Source organism: Schistocerca americana, chromosome 1, assembly GCF_021461395.2.
Source record: "Schistocerca americana isolate TAMUIC-IGC-003095 chromosome 1, iqSchAmer2.1, whole genome shotgun sequence".
In the NCBI taxonomy this organism is placed as follows: Eukaryota; Metazoa; Arthropoda; class Insecta; order Orthoptera; family Acrididae; genus Schistocerca; species Schistocerca americana.
The window spans coordinates 257484872-257508761 of record NC_060119.1 but is presented as its reverse complement, the minus strand read 5'-3'; the positions used below and the strand labels follow the sequence as shown (position 1 = coordinate 257508761).

Below are 23890 nucleotides of genomic sequence, written 5' to 3'. Positions count from 1 at the left end.
TGCCCTCGGGAAAAATTACGGCCGTAGTTTCCCCTTGCTTTCAGCCGTTCGCAGTACCAGCACAGCAAGGCCGTTTTGGTTAGTGTTACAATGCCAGATCAGTCAGTCATCCAGACTGTTGCCCTTGCAACTACTGAAAATTCTGCTGCCCCTCTTCAGGAACCACACGTTTGTCTGGCCTCTCAACAGATACCCCTCCGTTGTGGTTGCACCTACGGTACGGTTATCTGTATCGCTGAGGCACGCAAGCCTCCCCACCAACGGCAAGGTCCATGGTACACGGGGGTGGATATAAGATGAAGGTCAACAAAAGCAAAAGGAGGATAATGGAATGTAGTCGAATCAAATCAGGTGATAATGACGGCATTAGATTAGGAAATGATACACACAAAGTAGTAGATGAGTTTTGCTATTAGGGCAGCAAAATAACTGATGATGGCCGAAGTAGAGAGGATATCAAATGTAGACTGGATGTGTCAAGGCAAGCGTTTCTAAGGAAGAGAAATTTGTTAACATCGAGTATAGATTTGTCAGGAAGTCTTTTCTCAAAGTATTTGTACGGAGTGTAGCCATGTATGGAAGTGAAATATGGGCGATAAATAGTTTAGACAAGAAGAGAATAGAAGCTTTCGAAATGTGGTGCTACAGAAGAATGCTGAATATTAGATGGGTGTATCACGTAAGTAATGAGGAGTACTGAACAGAATTCTAGAGAAGAGGAATTTGTGGAACAACCTGACTAAAAAAAAAAAAAAGGGACCGGCTGGTAGGACACCTTCTGAGGCATCAAGTGAACACCAATATGGTATTGGAGGGTATCGTAGAGGGTAAAAATAGTAGAGGTAGACCAAGAGATGAATACACTAAGCAGATTAAGATGGATGTAGGTTGCAGTAGTTACTCAGAGATGAAGAAGCTTGCACAGAATAGAGTAGAATGGAGAGCTGCATCAAACCAGTCTCTGGACTGAAGACCACAACAACAACATATGTTTATTTCTATATCCCTTTCAACTTCAGGTATGTTAGGCTCAAAATTTTCAGTATTACACTACTAGCCATTAAAATTGCTGCACCAAGATGAAATGCATATGATAAACGGGTATTCATTGGACAAATATATTATACTAGAACTGACATGTGAATACATTTTAATGCAATTTTGGTGCATAGGTCCTGAGAAATCAGTACCCAGAAAAACCACCTCTGGCCGTAATAACGCCCTTGATACGCCTGGGCATTGAGTCAAACAGAGCTCGGATGGCGTGCAGCTTCAACACGATACCACATTTCATCAAGAGTAGTGACTGGCGTATTGCGACGAGCCAGTTGCTCGGCCACCATTGACCAGACGTTTTCAATTGGTGAGAGATCTGGAGAATGTGCTGGCCAGGGCAGCAGTCGAACATTTTCTGTATCCAGACAGGCCCGTACAGGACCTGCAACATGCGGTCGTGCATTATCCTGCTGAAATGTAGGGTTTCGCAGGGATCGAATGAAGGGTGGAGCTACTGGTCTTAACACATCTGAAATGTAACGTCCACTGTTCAAAGAGCCGTCAGTGCGAACAAGAGGTGACCGAGACGTGTAACCAATGGCACCCCATACCATCACGCCGGGTGATACGCCAGTATGGGGATGACGAATACACGCTTCCAATGTGCGTTCACCGCGATGTCGTCAAACTCGGATGCGACCATCATGATGCTGTAAACATAACTTGGATTCATCCGAAAAAATGACGTTTTGCCATTCGTGCACCCAGGTTCGTCGGTGAGTACACCATCGCAGGCGCTCCTGTCTGTGATGCAGCATCAAGCGTAGCCGCATCCTTGGTGTCCGAGCTGATAGTCCATGCTGCTGCAAACATCATCGAACTGTTCGTGCAGATGGTTGTTGTCTTGCAAACGTCCCCATCTGTTGACTCAGGGATCGAGACATGGCTGCACTATCCGTTACAGCCATGCGGATAAGATTCCTGTCATCTTGACTGCTAGTGATGCGAGGCGGCTGGGATCCAGCACGACGTCCCGTAGTACCCTCTTAAACCCACCGATTCCGTGTTCTGCTAACCATCATTGGATTTCGACCAACGCGAGCAGCAATGTTGCGATACGATAAACAGCAATTGCGATAGGCTGCAATTTGACCTTTATCAAAGACAGAAACGTGATGGTACGCATTTCTCCTCCTTACATGATGCATCACAACGACGTTACACCAGGAAACGCCGGTCAGCTGCTGTTTGTGTATGAGAAATCGGTTGGAAACTTTCCTCATGTCAGCACTTTGTAGGTGTCACCACCGGCGCCAACCTTGTATGAATGCTCTGAAAAGCTAATCATTTTCATATCACAGCATCTTCTTCCTGTCGGTTAAATTTCGCGTCTGTAGCACGTCATCTTCGTGGTGTAGCAATTTTAATGGCCAGTAGTGTATGTAGTTCTCACAGCCTGTAATCTAAATGTGCCCTAAAAAAGGTGCTTCCGTGGCTCCAGTAACTATAGTCATAGGCCCATCAATGTCAGTGTCCCCGATTAAATGTTCTCTTACTAACCCTGACAATTTCGCTTTCCTATTTCTGTTGAAAGGTAGGATAGCTTTTTCAAATCAGTACCTTTCAACAGCACCAACAGAAACCAAACCTATATGAGATTCAGCACCCGAAACAAGCAGCTGATCTAATCTTATGTTGATCCTAATCATTGAGCCGTTCGACATGCTACGGCTACTAGGTAGAACTATAACTGCTGATGGGCTGCTGTCTACAGCCGAAAACCTAACCGTTATAATTTTCAGTCATTACCTCTACCGTTTTTTTTCTTTTCACACAGAAAATAATAATAATCTTAAATATTTAACACAAAATAAAATATTAATGACGTTAAACACAACCATGATTTACATTCATTTAAACCAAAACAATACTTAAAACCATACGCATAGCCACACAACATAGTAAATGTGTAAATACATTTCATTTTATAAATGCTCTGCTATGAGTAGTACAGTGTCTGATCATTGCAATTTACTGCTACGTTTATTTACTTTAGTAAAAAAAGTAACTCAATTTATAAATGCAGACTTTTGAATTTAAGAAAATATTATCTCTTGTTTAACAAGACAGGGAAATATCGACAATCAAGCCCCTCATGTGGGCGGCTGTCGTTTTACAGTCATACCTCCACAACGATGCATTTACGGTTTGTGGTTATCTGGAAAATTTTACTGGATATCTAAATCCTCAGCCCTGTCTTGACCTTATTACCACGTTGGTTTCTTCCACCTTATAGAAGCAGTTATAAAGGGATTCAAATGTGTGTCTGGCACTGTTACTTGGGTTTACCAGTAAGTAATATTCAAAGAAAGCGAAGTTCCTACTTTATCCGAAATAAGTAAAAACAAAACTATTTTGTTTGTACCAACCTCCAATTGCTTCGAACGAGTCCACGCTCCTCTTGGCCTTGGCAATGTTCTCTCTAGTGGCAGGGACAACGCCGTTCTTTATGGATTCACGATTAAGCCGCTCTTCCCGCAAGTAGGTGAATATCAGTGGTTCGTCAGGTTGCCACACCTACGGAATTCACTGCAGAGTATTAGTAATAATCCTTATTACTCACAATACACTGTCTGAATGGTCTGTGAACTGTAGTATTAAATTTACATGTTGTGCTGAAAAATGAAATGGATTTAGATCTAAAAGAGTCGAGCAGCGCAGAGTATGAAAGTAACACATACAACCTGGAAAATTTTTAATTTTTGTTTTTTTCCTTGTATTACTAAGTTGGTTATCTATTACTCATTATGTTCGTCTTCCCATTACAAATAGTTCTTTTGCTTTAAATTGTATTAAATACTAGCAATGCTGGATTTACTTGGGAAAAGTGAAAACCACTGTAGGTGTCATGTCCGAGTGATTCAAAGCAAGAGTTTTCCAAGAAGGTGTTTCGGAGTGAACGCTGAACACTATAGACATGTTTCTCTTGTCATACACGTAAATCGAGATACAGATGTTTTGAAAAATGTACATGCACTCAACCAAGTGCGTCCAAGGAGAAGTGTTTTTTTTTTCACTCTGAATATTTAAGTACCACAAAACAGAAACATTGTAGTATTTTTGTGCTGTCATTCGAGTATCATGAATAGTGAAGCCACAGTAATAACTTTTCACAGAGATTATTTTTACTGTGATTTTTATTGTGATGTAAATGCAAATAGGTAAGTAATTTCCCAAGTTGAAAAATTGTTGGTCATTTTTGTATTTTTAATATAGACGAACTATAGGGCTTCTTGCAAATCTTAAAACTACGTAAGATGTAGTATTTTCTTCCAAAACATATTTAAATAGCGTATCATAGTATACAGGTAGAGTGATCTGAATTAAAAAGGCAAGATGGATCCCTTTCATTTATTGTAATAAGTGTAGGGTGAATAGTGAGTCATGAAAAAGAGCTACTTCATTCCAGTGAGTGAGCGGTTCTGATCCAACCCCAGAAATAATCGTTTTTGCCCAACCGCGATTCTTCAGACCACATGCTCCAACTGTTTAGGCTCCACATTGCAGCAACATATCTGTGCTGACGCTTCACTGGTTTATAGAAGGCTGCCAGATAAGTATTCATTCGAAGCCACGGAACACAGGTACACTACATCTCAAAGCGATACAAATATGCGACATTATTTTTCTGCATGCTCACCAACTCTGAGCAAACAAAAGTAGTTCGTCCTACCAATCAGTGAACTCTTTCACGATGGAAATCCCTTCCTTGGACACAGAGCCATTCGAGAACTGCCGCGTGAACGTCTTCATCGTTGGAAAATCTCTTCCTGTAAGATGGTCGTTCAACTTGCCGAAAATATTGCCCAGACATTGTCGTTTGCGGCCTATTTTGAGGGCCTTCTTTCCCGATCATCATCACCTACGTCTGCGCGGGCCTGGTCGGATTGTTGACACCATTTCACTATGACTGGACTCGGCATTGTATTCGGCCCATATATCACCAGAAGACGTTTTGACATAACAATCGTACTGTCCCACTTACTTTAACATCGGAGCACGTTCCCAGTTGTCATGCAATTTCACTCACATAGTGTGATGCACCTTTTAACTTTTCTGCAACAGAACTGTGTCTGCAGGATATCTGAAACATGAGTTCCACATCTACATCTAAATTTAAACTCCGCAAGCCACCCAACGGTGCGTGGCGGAAGGCACTTTACGTGCCACTGTCATTACCTCCCTTTCCTGTTCCAGTCACGTATGGTTCGCGGGAAGTACGACTGCCGGAAAGCCTCCATGCGCGCTCGAATCTCTCTAATTTTACATTCGTGACCTCCTCGGAAGGTATAAGTAGGGGGAAGCCATATATTCGATACCTCATCCAGAAACGCACCCTCTCGAAACCTGGACAGCAAGCTGCACCGCGATGCAGAGCGCCTCTCTTGCAGAGTCTGCCACTTGAGTTTGCTAAACATCTCCGTAACGCTATTACGCTTACCATATAACCCTGCGACGAAACGCGACGCTCTTCTTTGGATCTTCTCTATCTTCTCTGTCTACCCGACCTGGTACGGATCCCAAACTGATGAGCAATACTCAAATATAGGTCGAACGAGTGTTTTGTGAGCCACCTCTTTTGTTGATGGTCTACATTTTCTAAGGACTCTCCCAATGAATCTCAACCTGGCACCCGCCTTACCAACAATTAATTTTATATGATCATTCCACTTCAAATCGTTCCGTACGCATACTTCCAGATGTTTTACAGAAGTAACTGCCACCAGTGCTTGTCCCGCTATCATATAATCATACAATAAAGGATCCTTCTTTCTATGTATTGGCAACACATTACATTCTGTTCTGTTCTGACGACTCATTGTTCTACGTTATGGTCTTAGCATCAAGCAACATGGGTAGCTTACTTTCTGAAGTCTTTGCGTAATGTCTGCTGTTTTGAATTATTTACGACAAGCGTTCTAGAGTTCTCTAATTATTAAATTGAAGGTCGCTCCCTCTCCAACTCTCAATCCCATTCCTTGAGCTGCTTCGAGGGGCTTCCTCCCACAGTGCTTACTCTGACATAAGTCACATTTGTACAAATTTTGGAGAAAATATCTTCAGGGAACCCAGAAAATTCGATTTTGCGCTCCAGCAGAGTTGCAAGTTACGTGTTTAGCTTTTTCTGTGTTTTCACGGTAGTGCTGCGATGGATACCATATGTGGATGCCGTGTGTGGACGTTGGAGGAGCTGCCCGTAGTTTAGTGTCAATGTACACTTGACAGCGAAAAAAGTGGGTCACTGCCGAATACAACCAACATAACGTAGCTGTGTTGCAGGTCCTCTATACACCAAAACCCCATTTGGTACAGTCGTTTGACTACACACAATGGGTACCGCAAGAGACTACTAAGAGACCAACGGTCATTATAGCAGTCAGTCTAAGTGTCAACTAATATCGTCATACAAAACAAATTAGAAAACACGTTCTTAGCGATGAGACACCCCATAATACTCATAAACTAACCTCAATTACAACAAGTGACATTCCAAAAGTTCTGAGAAGACAGATTATTTTACATGTATCGTACAGTAATCATTAGTCAAAATTAAATACTTGAGAGAATATATGGAGTTACAAAGCTGTACGTCAATTGGAAAAAGGTTTTTCGCTCTCTAACAGGTTTTCCATTCACGTGCTGAAGGTCGCTCAATGGCGAGTGGCTGTGGAAACTGGATATTGGACGAACCAGTAGAAAAAGGCGATTAACGGCAACAAGCACTCTAAGGATATCTCAATATTAACAGCGAATCACCAGCAATATCATTCTTCTCGTAACACATCAACAGCTATGTGTACACACATTTGAACTTTAAATGACATGGCCAACGTCGTCCTTCTGGACTTGGATTCAAACCCAGCACCTACAGCCATTGCTAACTAAGCTAAGCTTTGTTTGTGCCTTATTGAGACCGGATCACTAGGCATAAAGACACGTGAAGTGTAGACGTTTGCACCAGTATCGGTTATCAATTCAGATCCTGAAAATAAATGACGAAAATGTTTCTACTGAACTTGGAATCCTGTCATAACAGTTACCGTCCTGGGAACTACCCCCAACGACGTTTAATATGGTGTCATTCACAAGGAACAAGGTATGCTCATGTTTAAAATCGAAATGCCATCATATAAAGCTTTTGACAGGGATGCGAACCCAGCACCTAATCGGATTGTAAACGAAGTACAGTCATGCTCAAAACTATCCGAATTACCTGGATTACATTTCGCCTGATTCCCATGCAACCCACATAAAGCAGCTGTCTAGCAGGTCCTCTAATCGCTCCTTCATACAGTCGTTTGACTATTGAAAATGGTTCCAACAAGTCACCACTAGGAAACACTGCTCTGTGTCGCAATAATTCAGAATGTAAAGAAATAACCACGATACTAAAAATATCAGGGAACACCTCATCACAGATAAGACTGTCCTAAAGGCTTGTAAGCTCGCATTTATTGCAATAACTGACGTACCTGAAATGTTACCACTCTCATTATTACGTCAGATAGGTAATGCACGTAGTAAGTTCGTCGTATTCATGATTTCCTCTTCAAAGTAACATACCATACTTGTTATTTAACACAAAATGTCATTAAAAATTTACGTTATTCACGAGCAGCTAGTTGAGAATGTGTATGAATTTCAAATGACACGACGAACCGCCTCGTTCTGCATATGGATTCAAACCCACGTCATGCAAACTAAGATTTCGTGACTGCCGGAAATTAACAGTCATTCCTGACTACGCATAAAGAGAGTGATACACCTCATTTTTGGACAGTATCAGTTAGCAAAAATCAACTTTAAATTACATAACGTAACATTTTTAACGGACGCGAATTCCTACCCAGCATCTATTGTCCCTGTTAACGAACTACGAGAGATGTTAAATATTGCTACTTCACAAGTAACTTACTTGAAATGCAGTGAGGTAAAGCTTTGTGTTGGACAGGGATTCGAACCCAGAACCTAATCGGATTGTTATCCAAGCACAATCAACTTTGACATTTCGGATTTTCTCGGCAGTAGCTAGATGTGTAAACTGAAATGACGAGACGAAACATTAATTTTTCCTTCCCAGGACTCCAACCCGGCACGTATCGCTGTTATATTCTAGAGGAAAGGAACGTTAAGTGTGGGTTTGTTACATCAGCAGCGACATGTGAGCATGTTTGAATTAGAAATAATATGACGAAGTGTTCAGTGCTGACTGATAATCGAACCCCAAACATATCGTTGTTGACTACACACAAATAGACGTCAGCTACCGAAGTTTTCTCCACCAGCAGCTCGGAATAACATCCTTGAACTTACAGTGATCTCGAAAATAGTTCTGTGTCTCACTAGGAGTCAAAAACGTCAAATATCGTTAGTGTTGACAACGAATGAAAATGCATTAAAAATAAAAATTATTATCCACCAGCAGATAGGTGTTCTCATGCTAGAGCTTGATAATACATAGTGAAAAGTTTAGTGCTGGGCCAGTATTCCAACCCATTCATGCGCAATATGTGGAGATGTTGAGGAATCTGCAGTTTTGAACAAACAACAAGTTGTAGTCGAGCTGTATTGTCACGAAGGGATCAAATTCCGCGTTAAGGGCGGTCTGAGTTGCATTCTCAGTTCAGAACCAATTTTATCGACATACAGAAGCTCAGATAAAAGATGGAATAAGTGTCCTGTGACCATACACAGGGTTTGTTTCGTCGCTAGAAATAAGTAACTAGTATAAGAGAGGTTACTGGTGATAGAGTTTCTACATGTCGCCACTCCTTACTTTATTGTGGTTCACCTAACGTCTACTTGCTAGAGAAGGAATGTCATGTTTAATATGATTTTCAGACCACAATGCCATTATACCTTCTTCACTTGGCGTAGCCAGAAGAGAATAGAATCTGCCTCTCCCTACCAAAAAACATCGGCAGAAGTTGGAATCGAAGCGGGACCAACGTCGTATCAAACTATCATCATTCCAACAGACCACCAAACCCTCTTCTCAACTACTCATTTCTCCATCAGAACACCGTTGCGGCACACAAGATGAGAATTCTGACACACAGGCTCCCTGTAGTGGTTTGCAGGATGTTCAGTATATTCATTTACTTGGTTGATCGAATCGCCATGAACTAGCTGCGTTGGCTATCCAGTGCATACATTCGACTCTATTTTGTAATCACCGAAATAAAATAACGTAACTGCCACCTACACAGAACTGCCAACAGTGTAGGATTCAGAAATTTAAATAGGAAGTGTTCCTTTCCATTTGAGCTACTCCATTGCGCTATCTGTTTGTTGAAACCATCGTGCAGTGCAAAAGAAATGCTGTAACTGTCTGTCTCTCAGAAGTCTATATCCGGCAATATGCATTATCGCACAGCACTGTGGAATGACGAAGTTCTGGAGGAACTGTCATGCACTTCCAGAGGTGCTCTAGCTACGTCACAGCTAGTAGCGTAAAGGTAAGCGTCGCGCACCGTTGATAAGACGTCACGTGTTCTATTACATTCGCTACTACATTTTTTTAAAACGCAATTCTGCTGTCCTCTGAAGTTAGCAATTTAATGGAACGTTGAACATAATTCTCTTTACTTCTCAACCCAAAACAGTCGCATGTGGAAAAAACGCTAACTTCTGCGTCATTTTGTTCTTTTCAGGTTTAATAGACGGCCAGGCAGCAGATGCGCTCGAAGCTTTTGTACTATGTATGGGGAGAGCGCATCGTGCCAAAATAGTCAGAAAAGTATTTTCTACATTAGCTGTCGTCTGGTAGTGGCATTTTATTCTTCTTCAAACCTTGTTTGACAGCTTTAACTCAGAACAAGTTTTCTACATGCATGTAGTCAATAAACTGCATGTGCATTGTCAGACTGTTATAGATAACAGCAGAGAATTCGCATATATCGTTGATGATTAATTTCTCTCTCATGTTTAGTATTGTTTTAACAACACTAAAAGAAACCTTACGAAAACTGTGCACTGTATTGTAAGAAATGAAATAAAACTACCCACGATAACCTCATGACGAATGTAAGTCTGTTTTAACAAAACTGAGTATCTGTACACAAGCGTCTCTCTATCTGCATGAATTCGTAAAATACTGCTCACTTAGATTTCGATTGGGTCTGTGTTTAAATGGTATGCTATGTCATACTCAACAGGTATGCAAACGTGGCATTTCATAAACAAAATTACGGTTCCTAGAAACCCAAAATTTGCTTGTCTGCAGCGGAAAGAGGCGTTACCTGTTGTGCAGCATTGTAAGTTTTTCACCATTGCACCATGAGCTGAAAGTATTTTCTTACGATTTGCTTATTGATGTTTGATCTGACTGCTTGCAGCTCCTACACAGAAAGGATAAAAACGTTGCATTCAGCGAGGCTAGTGCCGCGAACTGTAACAGTCGCGTTTTGACAGGTCAGCACGTCAACACAGACGTAGCGGATAGATATGGTTTGCGCTTTCCTCTTACGAAGGCAACAGGGGCTAGAACTCGTAAACCGCTATTTACAGGTCGAGATTAGTTGCGATTGACACGTTCAACGACTTTCCTGGGCTGAAAACCGTAAATTCTTCTGTTACACCTCAAGCGATAGCAACTCAGATTATTCAATGGAAATGACACGAGAAGCCAAGTGAACTTCGACGCTTAATTCCATGCACACCAGGAAGTAACTCGTCGATCACAGAGTTGCCAAATCTCAGTTACATTACCAGCAGGAAGAAGACGAACCGATGTGGTCCTACAGCGGGTTGGGAAGTGACCATAGCTGGCGCCTCAAAGACGCGGCTGCTACGGCCTGGAATACGTAATGCGTCTGATTCGCATTTCTGTAACTAGGTTTAGGGACTGGAGCTTAGTTGCTAATTATAGTCAGAAGTGACTGCTACTAACCATCATAATTTTTTTTCGTAACTGTACTCAAAACTAAGAAACTCATTCACGGACGTTTTAGTGCCTCGCCGATAGTCGAGCACAACAAACAAATAAAAATAAAAAGAGAATGTGGGTGTTTGTGTGTGTGTACGTGTGTGAGAGAGGGAGAGAGAGGGGGGGGGGCAGAGAGAGAGAGAGAGAGAGAGAGAGAGAGAGAGAGAGAGAGAGCGAGAGAGAGAGAGGGGGGGGCAAAAAATTGTTGTAAAGAAATTGAATACTGGTATGTAAAGAAATCTTTCATTAAAATGACTCGTTCCACATCATTACGAAATGTCTTATTCATGATCTATGGAACAAGTATTAATCTGATCTAATCATATCATATTGCTGACTATCCATGAAGAGTCATGAAGTACCGAAATTTTCGCCTATATCAGTAACCAAATCTACACTTGAAAATAAAAGACGACAGTTTTTGTAATAAACCGGGACTCCTATCAAGACCATTTCATCCTTGTTAACTAACCATGAAAGATATCTGATATTCCTCAATTCAGAAGTAACGAAGTGTGTATGAATTTAAAGATGAAGCGCATGATGTGAAGTTCTGTGACGGAGATACGAACCCAAGACGTAATCGGATTGTTAACTAAGTAAAATAAAATGTTAGGTATTGGTTTTTCTTGCCAGCTACTAGGTGTTTAATCTAAAATAAGGACACAAATTTTTGTGCCTGAGCGACACTCGAACCGCACTCCTATCGTTCTTCTTTATTGTCCACGAATATTGGTTAAGTATCAGTTGCTCACTCACCAACAGTAAGATGTGTGCGTGTTTGTCCAGAAATTGTTGGCAACATGAACAGACATTAAAAATGCACGTTAATTTTCACCAGCAGGCCGGTGTGCACGTGATAGGGCTTGAAATTATGAATATTTTTGTACTGGGTCAGGATTCGGACCCACATATTTATCTTTGGAGAAGGCCTAGAGAAGACTGCAGTCTTGGGAAAAGGAATGAAATGATTGAACTATACTGTTCCGAGAGATTCAGATCCTCGAAAGAGGAGATACAAATTCGAATCACAGTCCAGCATCAAATTTTTCAACGTCTCTAGTTCAATCAAGTACAAGTAAAATAAGAGCCCTGTTCCTTTAGACGGCTATCAGTTCATCAAACAAAATAAAATTTTCTAATGTAAGTAAGTTTACTGGTGGCAGTATTTCTGTTTACCCTGACCTCCACCTATGTCATTTTCCAACGTAAACCGGCTCTGCCCAGTTTGGAATGAAGGAACGTGATGTTTAATCCGGATTCTGGATTATAATAGCTTTCTCTTGAGGTTACCACAGGTAAAGTAAATCTGTTTGTGCCTCTTAAAAGTAAATGCCTGAACGCACGCATTGCCCTTGTGATAGTTCGTTCCACCAGACCATTGTGGCCACATTTACCAGCCCCAGGAGTGTGCTGTAATGGATGATGTGCTTAGCTTACTAAACTAGTCACGGTGGAAAAAAACGCGAGTCTATTAAATGGTTCTGACGTGGAGATTATGCTATTCTCCTGTCAGCAGGATGTAAAGACTCTTCTAAGCGTCATAGCCTCGATTTGAAGCCATTTTGAAATTTTCACTAATTCAGGAAATTTCTTAGTTCGAGAAAATCCACTGTGAAGTGTGAAGTTACCGGATAATTCGACTATCACCGTCATTATTACTATCATTTTCTTCATACCGCTGCTGGAACACATGTGCTTGAAGATCATTTAAGTCCTTTTGGTCATTATAGAAGTAGTTGCCCAAGAACAAGTTCTTTCCCTGTCTACGGAATCCTTTTCATGTTAATATCAAATATCAGCAATTACTCGTAGATCACATTAAAACTAAAGTAATTGATGAAGACGTTACTTGATAACGAAAACGCGCTGCCTTTCTTCATTTACCTGCGCCTAGAAATGGCTGTCGAATGCTGCCAAACCAAAAGCCAAGGGATCTTACTGCCTTCCAATATACGTCGCTGTCGGTTCTTCCATATGATTTGATCGACATGACCCGTTTCAAGTTGTGTATGACACAGAATGTTTTAGAAAGTCAATTGTTTTCCTTTGCAATAAACAGAAAGATTTTCATTCTAAGCTATCCAAGCCCAAAATTTTCGCAACATTAGTTCAAATTTAACATTCGCTTCCATAATATAAGGAAAGTATTTCACAGTTGCAAAACCCGCATCCGACTCACTGTCCTTACACTTAGTCGCTGCCCATAAATTCTAGCTCAAAGTGACGCCAGTTTAAGTAACCTAATGTAGCGAAGACTGTTTGCCAGTGCTGTTTCTCACCGGAAAATATGCAATTCACTCATTGGGTTCCATAAGTACACTGTAACAGTAATTTCTGTGTGTATGCAATGCATACGGATTGTAGAATTTAGTGGTGCTCTCTCTTCCACTTCTGTATACAATATGCGTGACCTAAACGGGCCCTTTATCATTACAGGCCCTGGGCGGTGCAACATCATATTGACAACAGTAATGTGCTTATACTGACAACCTCATTGTTCATTTTACCCGATTTTGTAATCATTTAAGTAAAACAACATGACCTTCGAGTGGGAGACATTTCGTTCGCCTTTTCCTTCTTTGAAATTTGTCAGTAAGCTTTTTGCCTTCGAACCAGCGAAATGCGGCAGAGTACGGCTGGTAAACGATTTAGAAACCACGATTTAGTGCCGTTAACACGATTTCTTTAAACATTGACGTAGCTGAAGGAATTTAGTTTCTTCTTAAATCGTCTTACGCAGCAACGTTCACAGATATCTCAAATAGGAAAAGCCCTTTATCCAGGTACGAAGGTTGTAAAACAAACTTCCCACAGTTTGTGTCTGGTTGATCTTTTCGTCTGATAGCACTGCGTAAGTATTTTGTGTAATAGGTATTAAAGTAGTGTCCTGTAGCTGTGGGAATCACTGGTAGCAAACGAGTTTCACACCAATGGGTACAGTACTGCTAAATATTCAAAATGATTATCAACCTAAATCTGCGTTCATCCACAAACAGAGGGGTATTTGTAATATTGAAGCTAGACTAGGTATCCTTGTCCTCCTTGAGTGGGCATTGGAAGGCGTTTACACACACGTATACGAGGGTAATCTCAAAGGTAAGGTCTCCTAAGGGACACGCAAGTGCCAACGCAGGCACAAACGAGAGATCCTTAATTTTAATGGCAAGCAGAAACCACAGCGGCGGCTGCATGGTGGCAAGGTGGTAAAGAGCAAGACTATGGACACGAAGGTCTCAGGTTCGATCCCTCACCAGTCCCACGATTTTTGTGTGCCGTTTTACACATATTTCCCCTGGGGCAGTGTTTGTTGATGTGAAAAATGCTGAGTTGCACTGTGGTCCGATAGCCACGTAAAATTGTAGGTTCCCCTATTAACTGGCTAGGTAAGTGAACTCAAAGGTCGGATGAAAGCAACAGCATACCACCTCCAACAAGTCCGTGCCTATTATAGCACTGTAGTGTTCAAACCACTCTTGCGACTGATGACTGCTTTACTTTCTATGGATTCCAAAACTAATGATCTTCGGGTTATTAACATTTTTGTGTTTTCATGCTGTAGCTTTGATACCAGTAAACGTAAGTAACCGGCCGAGCACTGTCACCGTTCGAGTTGTCAAGGTGGTAGACGACGATGCTTTTGACTCCAGTTACAATTTTGGTCATAACTATGTTTCAGTCGAATACCTCTATGGGCCTTTCTGCGTATTTCAAGATATACTTTTATACACTTGGTACGCTTCCAAATTGATATCTGATAGAGGTGTATTAAGCAACATGAATCAGTTATGTTTTCCTTGCAATATATCGGACAACACGTAAGTGCAGCGAGATTTCGTTTATGTGTTGCGCATGGTGCAAGAAATATTTGTGTTTTGCTTGCTTCTGTGATAGGTTTCACCCCACTGAATGCAAGCAAGCTCACGAATAGACTGTCAATAACTGGAATTACGCAATAATACACTTAAAAGTAGTATTTTTGCATTATGTATCCCGATGAAAATAATTGTAAACAGGTTATATGCCTACTTGCTTATTATCGCTCTTCTCGATGCTTTCCTCAAAAAATTAAAATAAAAATAAAAAGAGAGAGAGAGAAAACAGAAATGTATTTCAAATATCAGCTCACTGACGCCATGTTCGTTTCGTGATGTAAAGCAAGGATATTTGATAGGTAATATCTCGTTGTTCTAGCGATATGTATAGCTACAGGGTTCTTTGTTTTCTCTCTGCAAACAACTAGAACAGAATTCAGTAACACAGTGGTAAGAACACCTACTCAGTGCGCCAATTAAACACTCAGCCATTCTTGGTTATTTTGTAAATCGTCTGTAATGCAGTAAACATCCTCGATTATTGATTTATAATTACTACCATTGTTATTGTTATTCGTCACCCCACAACAGCTTTCCTATCACTCATTGCCGCCGATGTAAGTAACGAATGGATCAGGATGAATGGAATGTGGGATGTTTCGTCACGGAGAATATACACATTTATCTCGGCGTCTTGTGTCAGGGTAATATGAAAATCTCAATAAGAAAAGACGACAATAACACCCAACTATTTCTGTCCACTTAACACCATGACGACAGACAAATTGGCGTCTCACTGTATTTTGATTATAATTCGTTAGCCATTTTGCGACCTCATTTTAATACCTCGTGGGAGCAGGCATAATATTTTGCTTTTTGAACACCAAACAATAACACACAAAGATTGTAGATGGAAGGATACAAAGAAAAAATCAGACTCATGGGTGTGGATCCAGTTCATCATAAGAAGACAACACAAGAGGGAAACATTACGAATGCAATGAACACGCTGGTTAGTGTACATTACTTGTATAGATCTGAAGATGAAAAAGCGCAGATCTGCACAGTGCTCGCATCTGCACTTTAGTTGTCTTAATGGGCATAATTTTTAGTTTCTTCTCTTCTGAATTGTCAAATGAATTGATTGTTACGTGGTACAGAATAATCAGGTAACTGTGTTTCTTACAGCTTCCATTCGCACCAACATTTTTCTACATTCTCGTGCAATTCATGAAATTCTACTTGTATGATCACAAGACTGCACATAGAAGCAATCGATTTCGAGGTGCAAAGTGTTTGTTATCTTACTTTTCGTGACAGGTTGGCAAAGTTGATTTCCAAAGACTTTTTATTGTACTGAAATAATCTTTTGTAACAAAGTAACAAGGTAAGAGTTTTATTCGTATATATTTTGTGGGAAACTCTAATCGTGATGGAAGATTGCACACCTGAATGTTTGACATAGCTGGTAGGAGAAAACGCTGCATAATAACCAAACCCCACGCCTCCTCTCCGTGTCCTCCTATGACACGAGCACAGGATTCTCCTTCTATAACGCTACAGAGCTGTTCCTAGCACAGCTGAGAATTGGCAACATCGTCACAAACATTTGGCAACACGGTGACAGTGCAATCACTTCCGCGTATGGTACTGAACTCACTCGCTAAATTCACTTGCTATTCCCTTTCCATTTGAATGACTCGTGGTATATAATCCTCACGTAAACTAAGACACTGAGACCGAAATTTCAATTTTTTTGGTAAAGAAATGCTATTCTTCACATAAGTGACAACTTTTAATATCTTTCACGATGCGTTATGAGGCTGAGCGACCAATACCATGACGAGAGTGGCGTGCTGGCAGCAGTGTGCCCGTAGCCCGTGGTACCGCCCGTGTCTCGTGTTCCAACGGTTAAGAGAATCGTCAGTTCTAACTGTGGTAGGGGCAGCGCGTGTGAGCTTTTTTTGTGTACTATTTCATGGAGCTGCGAATTCCCAGAAAAATTCTGTAACAAAATCAGAAGAAAACCTTTACACATCAAATCCTCTTGGCAACTCGACTCAGTAAGTTGTGTTAATGGTCGTAGATCTCGGCTCTATGACTGCCAACCTGCTATACAATACAAGCGTCTCTGAAGAAATTCGAATCGACCGTCAACGATAAGAAATTCAGCAACGTTCTTCACTTAAGACTCCCATGCCAGAGTGATAAGTATAAAGGAAATAAATTGATTAGCAAATCACAAGAAAATACTTTCAGCTCAAAGTGCAATAGTGAAAAACTTACAATGCTGCACAACAGGTAACGCCTCTTTCCGCTGCAGACCAGCAAATTTTGGCTTTCTAGGAATACGTAAGTTTATTTATGAAATGCCACGTTTGCATGCCTGTTGAGTATGACATAGTATACCATTTAAACACAGACCCAATCGAAATCCAAGTGAGCAGTATTTTACGAATTCATGCAGATAGAGAGACGCTTGTGTACAGATACTCAGTTTTGTTAAAACAGACTTACATTCATCATGAGGTTATCGTGGGTAGTTTTATTTCATTTCTTACAATACAGTGCACAGTTTTCGTAAGGTTTTTTTTAATGTTGTTAAAACAATACTAAACATGAGAGAGAAATTAGTCATCAACGATATATGCGAATTCTCTACTGTTATCTATAACAGTCTGACAATGCACATGCAGTTTATTGATTGAAAACTTGTTCTGAGTTAAAGCTGTCAAACAAGGTTTGAAGAAGAATAAAATGCCACTGCCAGGCGACAGCTAATGTAGAAAATACTTTTCTGACTATTTTGGCACGATGCGCTCTCCCCATACGTAATACAAAAGCTTCGAGCACATCTGCTGCCTGGCCGTCTATTAAACCTGAAAAGAACAAAATGACGCAGAAGTTAGCCTTTTTTCCACATGCGACTGTTTTGGGTTGAGAAGTAAAGAGAATTATGTTCAACGTTGCATTAAATTGCTAACTTAATAACACAGCAGAATTGCGTTTTAAAAAAAATGTAGTAGCGAATGTAATAGAACACGTGACGTCTTATCAACGGTGTGCGACGCTTACCGTTACGCTACTAGCTGTGACGTAGCTACAGCACCTCTGGAAGTGCATGACAGTTCCTCCAGAACTTCGGCATTCCACAGTGCTGTGCGATAATGCATATGGCCGGATATAGACTTCTGAGAGACAGACAGTTACAGCATTTCTTTTGGACTGCACGATGGTTTCAACAAACAGATAGCGCAATGGAGTAGCTCAAATGAAAAGGAACACTTCCTATTTAAATTCTGAATCCTACACTGTTGGCAGTTCTGTGTAGGTGGCAGTTACGTTATTTTATTTCGGTGATTACAAAATAGAGTCGTTGGTCCCGGTTGGATTCGAACTTCTGCCGATGTTTTTTGGTAGGGAGAGGCAGATTCTATTCTCTTCTGGCTACGCCAAGTGAAGAAGGTATAATGGCATTGTGGTCTGAAAATCACATTAAACATGATATTCTTTTTTTTTTTTTTTTTTTTTTAACTATGGGACTCAACTGCTGTGGTCATAAGTCCCCTAGAACTTAGAACTACTTAAACCTAACTAACCTAAGGACAGCACACAACACCCAGCCATCACGAGACAGAGAAAATCCCTGACCCCGCCGGGAATCGAACCCGGGAACCCGGGCGTGAGAAGCGAGAACGCTACCGCTAAACATGATATTCCTTCTCTACCAAGTAGACGTTAGGTGGAACCACAATAAAGTAAGGAGTGGCGACATGTAGAAACTCTATCACCAGTAACCTCTCTTATACTAGTTACTTATTTCTAGCGACGAAACAAACCCTGTGTATGGTCACAGGACACTTATTCCATCTTTTATCTGAGCTTCTGTATGTCGATAAAATTGGTTCTGAACTGAGAATGCAACTCAGACCGCCCTTAACGCGGAATTTGATCCCTTCGTGACAATACAGCTCGACTACAACTTGTTCGTTCAATACTGCAGATTCCTCAACATCTCCATATATTGCGCGTGGATGGGATGGAATCCTGGCCCAGCACTAAACTTTTCACTATGTATTATCAAGCTCTAGCATGAGAACACCTATCTGCTGGTGGATAATAATTTTTATTTTTAATGCATTTTCATTCGTTGTCAACACTAACGATATCTGACGTTTCTGACTCCCAGTGAGACACAGAACTATTTGCGAGATCACTGTAAGTTCAAGGATGTTATTCCGAGCTGCTGGTGGAGAAAAATTCGGTAAGTGTCGTCTCTTTGTGTGTACTCAACAACGATATGTTTGGGGTTCGATTATCAGTCAGCACTGAACACTTCGTCATATTATTTCTAATTCAAACATGCTCACATGTCGCTGCTGATGTAACAAACCCATACTTAACGTTCCTTTCCTCTAGAATATAACAGCGACACGTGCCGGGTTGGAGTCCTGGGAAGGAAAAAATTAATGTTTCGTCTCATCATTCCAGTTAATACATTTAGCTACTGCCGAGAAAATCCGACATGTCGAGGTTGATTGTGCTTGGATAACAATCCGATTAGGTTCTGGGTTCGAATCCCAGTTCAACACAAAGCTTTACCTCACTGCATTTCAAGTAAGTTACTTGTGAAGTAGCAATATTTAACATCTCTCGTAGTTCGTTAACAGGGACAATAGATGCTGGGTAGGAATTCGCTTCCGTTAAAAATGTTACGTTATGTAATTTAAAGTTGATTTTTGCTAACTGATACTGTCCAAAAATGAGGTGTATCACTCTCTTTATGCCTAGTCAGGAATGACTGTTAATTTCCGGCAGTCACGAAATCTTAGTTTGCATGACGTGGGTTTGAATCCATATGCAGAACGAGGCGGTTCGTCGTGTCATTTGAAATTCATACACATTCTCAACTAGCTGCTCGTGAATAACGTAAATTTTTAATGACATTTTGTGTTAAATAACAAGTATGGTATGTTACTTTGAAGAGGAAATCATGAATACGACGAACTTACTACGTGCATTACCTATCTGACGTAATAATGAGAGTGTTAACATTTCAGGTACGTCAGTTATTGCAATAAATGCGAGCTTACAAGCCTTTAGGACAGTCTTATCTGTGATGAGGTGTTCCCTGATATTTTTAGTATCGTGGTATTACTTTACATCTTGAGTTATTGCGATACAGAGTAGTGTTTTCTAGTTGTGATTTGTTGGAATCATTTTCAATAGTCAAACGACTGGATGAAGGAGAGATTAGAGGACCTGATAGACAGCTGCGTTGTATAGGTTGCATGGGAATCCGGTGAAATGCAATTCAGATCGTTCGGATACTTCTGAGCGCGACTGTACATAAAATCAGAAGTTAAATATCAAATGTTTTCATCAATAGCGAAATGCTGGAACCTTAATTGACGATAGAATTGTTTTTGCGTGACTGGGATTCGAACCCACATCTAGCACCGTCGTTTTCTAGCCAGGAACAGACGATAAATAGCTATTGTTGGTTCACCAGTAGCGAGATAAGCACCTGTTTAGCTAGACATCAGGCGACGAGAAGTTCTGTGCTGAATAGAATTTAAACTCCGCACACGTGGTCATGAAGGAACTTTAAGTGTCAAATTCTTTTCCAGTAATAGCTAGGAATGGCATGTTTGTACTTTAAATGATGTGATGGAAAATACTCTGCTGGCTCGAAGTTGAATCCACAACATGTCGTCGTTGGTGATCACAATGAACACAACGTCAAACCCAAATCCGTTTTCACCAGTAGGACAGAGAGGAATGTTTGAACTTGAAAAGATGTAAGGAAACGTTTAATCTTGTAATGTTGTGTTAAAAAGCTCATCATGTGGCTGTGAGTTGAAACGAACACGTTACAGCTGACAACGCACGAAGAGACGTTAAAATGCAACTATTTTTCGCCAGTAGTTTGGAGTGCACATGCTAGGGTTCGAAATGAAATTATGAATATTTTGTGCTGATCAGGATTCGAAACCAGATAGGTGCCTTTCGAGGACGCCTAGAAGAGTTTGCACTCTTCGGGAACTCAGTGAAATCGAATTCTAATCCCAGTCCAGCACCACTATTTTCAACGTCTCAGTTTTAAATAAAGTAAGAGCCTTGTGAACTTACATGGCCATTGGTTCATTAAATGAAATACGTTTTCTAGTTTACGACGGCTTGCTGGTGACAGAGTCTCTGCCTTACGGGGTTTCTCCATCTGTCACAGCTCAAACGAATGTCCAGTCGACAGCGAAGGGATGTTATCTTTACTGCGGATATTGAACTACGGAGCTTACTGCCGTTCTGCACTTGGCTTTACTAGGGGTGAAGGAGAGCTACTTGTGTGTGTTAAAAATCTACGCCTGACGTGATATGTGAACCTGCACGTTTTACACATCAATACAAGATTAATCCACCAGACCACAGAACCCCATGCCAAGCACATAATTATGAATTGCAGAGTATTTATTTGGATGTAGATGCAGATGTCAAGGGACGTCTAACAGGAAGGAGGGCGGGATCTGGGAATGGATAGAAGTGCAGAAGTGCAAAATATAAGCGTGAAATGCTTGCAAAGTATTTCTTACTTAGATGCATGCCACAGTTCGCTTTATCTTAGGACCGAGAGATAAGGAAGGACTCTTCTCAGAACGAAGAATGGGTTATAGGGAAGGGGAGATCAAAGAATACCGTTTCATAGGTGGTGAGAGGAATGATAGAGAGTGAAGACAGCAGCAATTAAAAGAGAAAATGTAGCGTCATTGGAAACCGCTAGATTTGTTTACAAAGTTTTGGGGGAGTGTAATAGAAGGACGTTTGCGGCGATAGTGTCAGAGAGAGAGAGAGAGTGTGAGAGAGAATGGGAGAGATATTAACAACGAGTAAACATGAATGTTCAAATGTGTGTAAAATCTTATGGGACTTAACTGCTAAGGTCATCAGTCCCTAATCTTACACACTACTTAACCTAAATTATCCTAAGGACAAACATACACACCCATGCCCGAGAGAGGTCTCGAACCTCCGCCGGGGCCAGCCTCACAGTCCATGACTGCAGCGCCTCAGACCGCTCGGCTAATCCCGGGCGGCGAGTAAACATCGGCGTGTAAACATAATATGAAATCGTTGGCGTATTGTGTGGAGGACGGAGGGTGTATTCACGGATGGAGGGGAAGAAAGAGACGTATTTGAAATAACAAAAACTACTGTGACAGAGTCCATCTACGCTGATTAGTTTGTAAGTCTGTAGGCAGGGTATAAATGAAATCAAAATAGAATACTTAACAAACTGTATATTCAAAAGAAACCCACTTGAATTAAAAGGGTAACTCAAAGGAAAGCTAACCCGTATTGTATCTTTTCTGTTGCCACGCGATCTTCCACTAGCTCCCAATGAGGAAACATGACGAAAAAGAAGACATAACAAAACATTTTAAGAACTCTAATATCTTATCCAGAATTCTTCATTATTTTGTACTTCTATCACGCGTCTTGGCATAGAATGTATAAGCCGTCGGACGTAACAGCCTGAAGAAGCAACTTCCTCCCAGGCTTCCAGGACGCAGTCCCAAAGAGCGTCCGCAGTAGTTGGTTGGTTTCGTGGCCAGTTCTCTGTTAATGTTCTGGCGACCCCAGCCCACATGTTTTCCATGGAGTTCATATCAGCCGCCCGTGGCGGCCAGTCCATGACGTTGACGCCAATCGTGGAGAGCCGCTGCTGAACAAATGCAGACTTGTGAATGGGAAAATGGTCCTCTTCCAATGTGACGTCCCCTTCTGCGTACAGCATTCGCACTGACGGAAGCATCACATTTTCTAATATGTGGGCATACTGCGCGCTGTCCAGAGTTCCTTCTACCCTGTGAAGAATTCCCGCCCCTCTCGCAGAATTCCAACCCCAGCAGGTAACAGATAGCCGGCCACTTCTTCTCGTCGTGGTTACATATTAGCGTCGATGGCGAGTCCCTTGCGGCCTGAAAACGATTCGTGGACCGTCGTTATTGGTGGAAAACACCTTCTCATCAGTGAAAATGACGTTGTCCCGCGACGCCCTCAGATGGAGCTCCGCAAATGCTAGCCGGTATAAAACGTTGTCTTCGCTGAGCTCTTGTTTCACGGCGGATCGTGGTGCATGCAGTCCAGCGTCCCTCAGCCTTCGGCGAATCGTGTCACTGGAGCCGGGGAAGTTGGTCTCCCGCCGCAACTGCTTCGCGTTCAGAAAGGGATTTTCTCTGCTCCTAGGCACTAGGTCCCTGTCTTCGTGCTGTGAGATCACTCTCTTCCTGCCTGAGCCAGGAGCCCTGTTGTTTCAAGGCAGATCTTCCACCATCTCGTTGCCGTAGCGTCTGCCAGCTTCTGTGATGGACGACTCTACCTCAGCCGGCCGCAGTGGCCGAGCGGTTCTAGGCGCTTCAGTCTGGAACCGCGAGACCGCTACGGTCGCAGGTTCGAGTCCTGCCTCGGGCATGGATGTGTGTGATGTCGATAGGTTAGTTAGGTTTAAGTAGTTCTAAGTTCTAGGGGACTGATGACCTCAGATGTTAAGTCCCATAGTGCTCAGAGCCATTTGAACCATTTTTTGACTCTACTTCGAATAGACCTCTCCCAGTGAGCCATTACGGCAGACAGCCTGATGTGTATTTCTGCTTGCCGCTCTTATACTGATTCCAGGAGAGGAGGTAAACATATTTACGTCAAACGGCGCGGCAGAGGCAGAGGCATGCGGCGCAGCCATGCTGGCTCGTCCCGGGCTGTTGGCCCACCAACGCCACCGCCAGCTCGCTCATATGCGTCTCGCCTCGGCCAGCCTGGCTGGCCCGTAGCTCGCGAGCCGCGGCTAGCACAGACCCGGGCCGCATGGCCACGATCACTGCTTGAAGGATCAAAAGTTACACCTAACCTACCCAAGTCTGTAGTACAAACTAACGCAGCTACAGCTATTATACTATAAAATGTGCAGGCACAACTACAGTTGACGATTTACTCAAATATTTGACGAACAATACTTTCAAAAATACATTCATTTTAAACATAGCTACCACAAAATATTTCACTTAGCTAGCAATAGCATGACGCAGGAAACTATACT

The 23890-nt window shown here is 41.7% G+C and overlaps 1 protein-coding gene across 1 annotated transcript in view; it reads right to left on the bottom strand.

Moving 5' to 3' along the window:
- LOC124564815 (inter-alpha-trypsin inhibitor heavy chain H4-like) overlaps positions 1-23890 on the bottom strand; it is a 208243-nt gene that overhangs the window by 76077 nt on the left and 108276 nt on the right. Inside the window, exon 8 of the mRNA XM_047131013.1 lies at positions 3426-3573. Within this exon, the coding sequence (XP_046986969.1) occupies positions 3426-3573 (148 nt within the window). The remainder of the gene's footprint in view (positions 1-3425; positions 3574-23890) is intronic.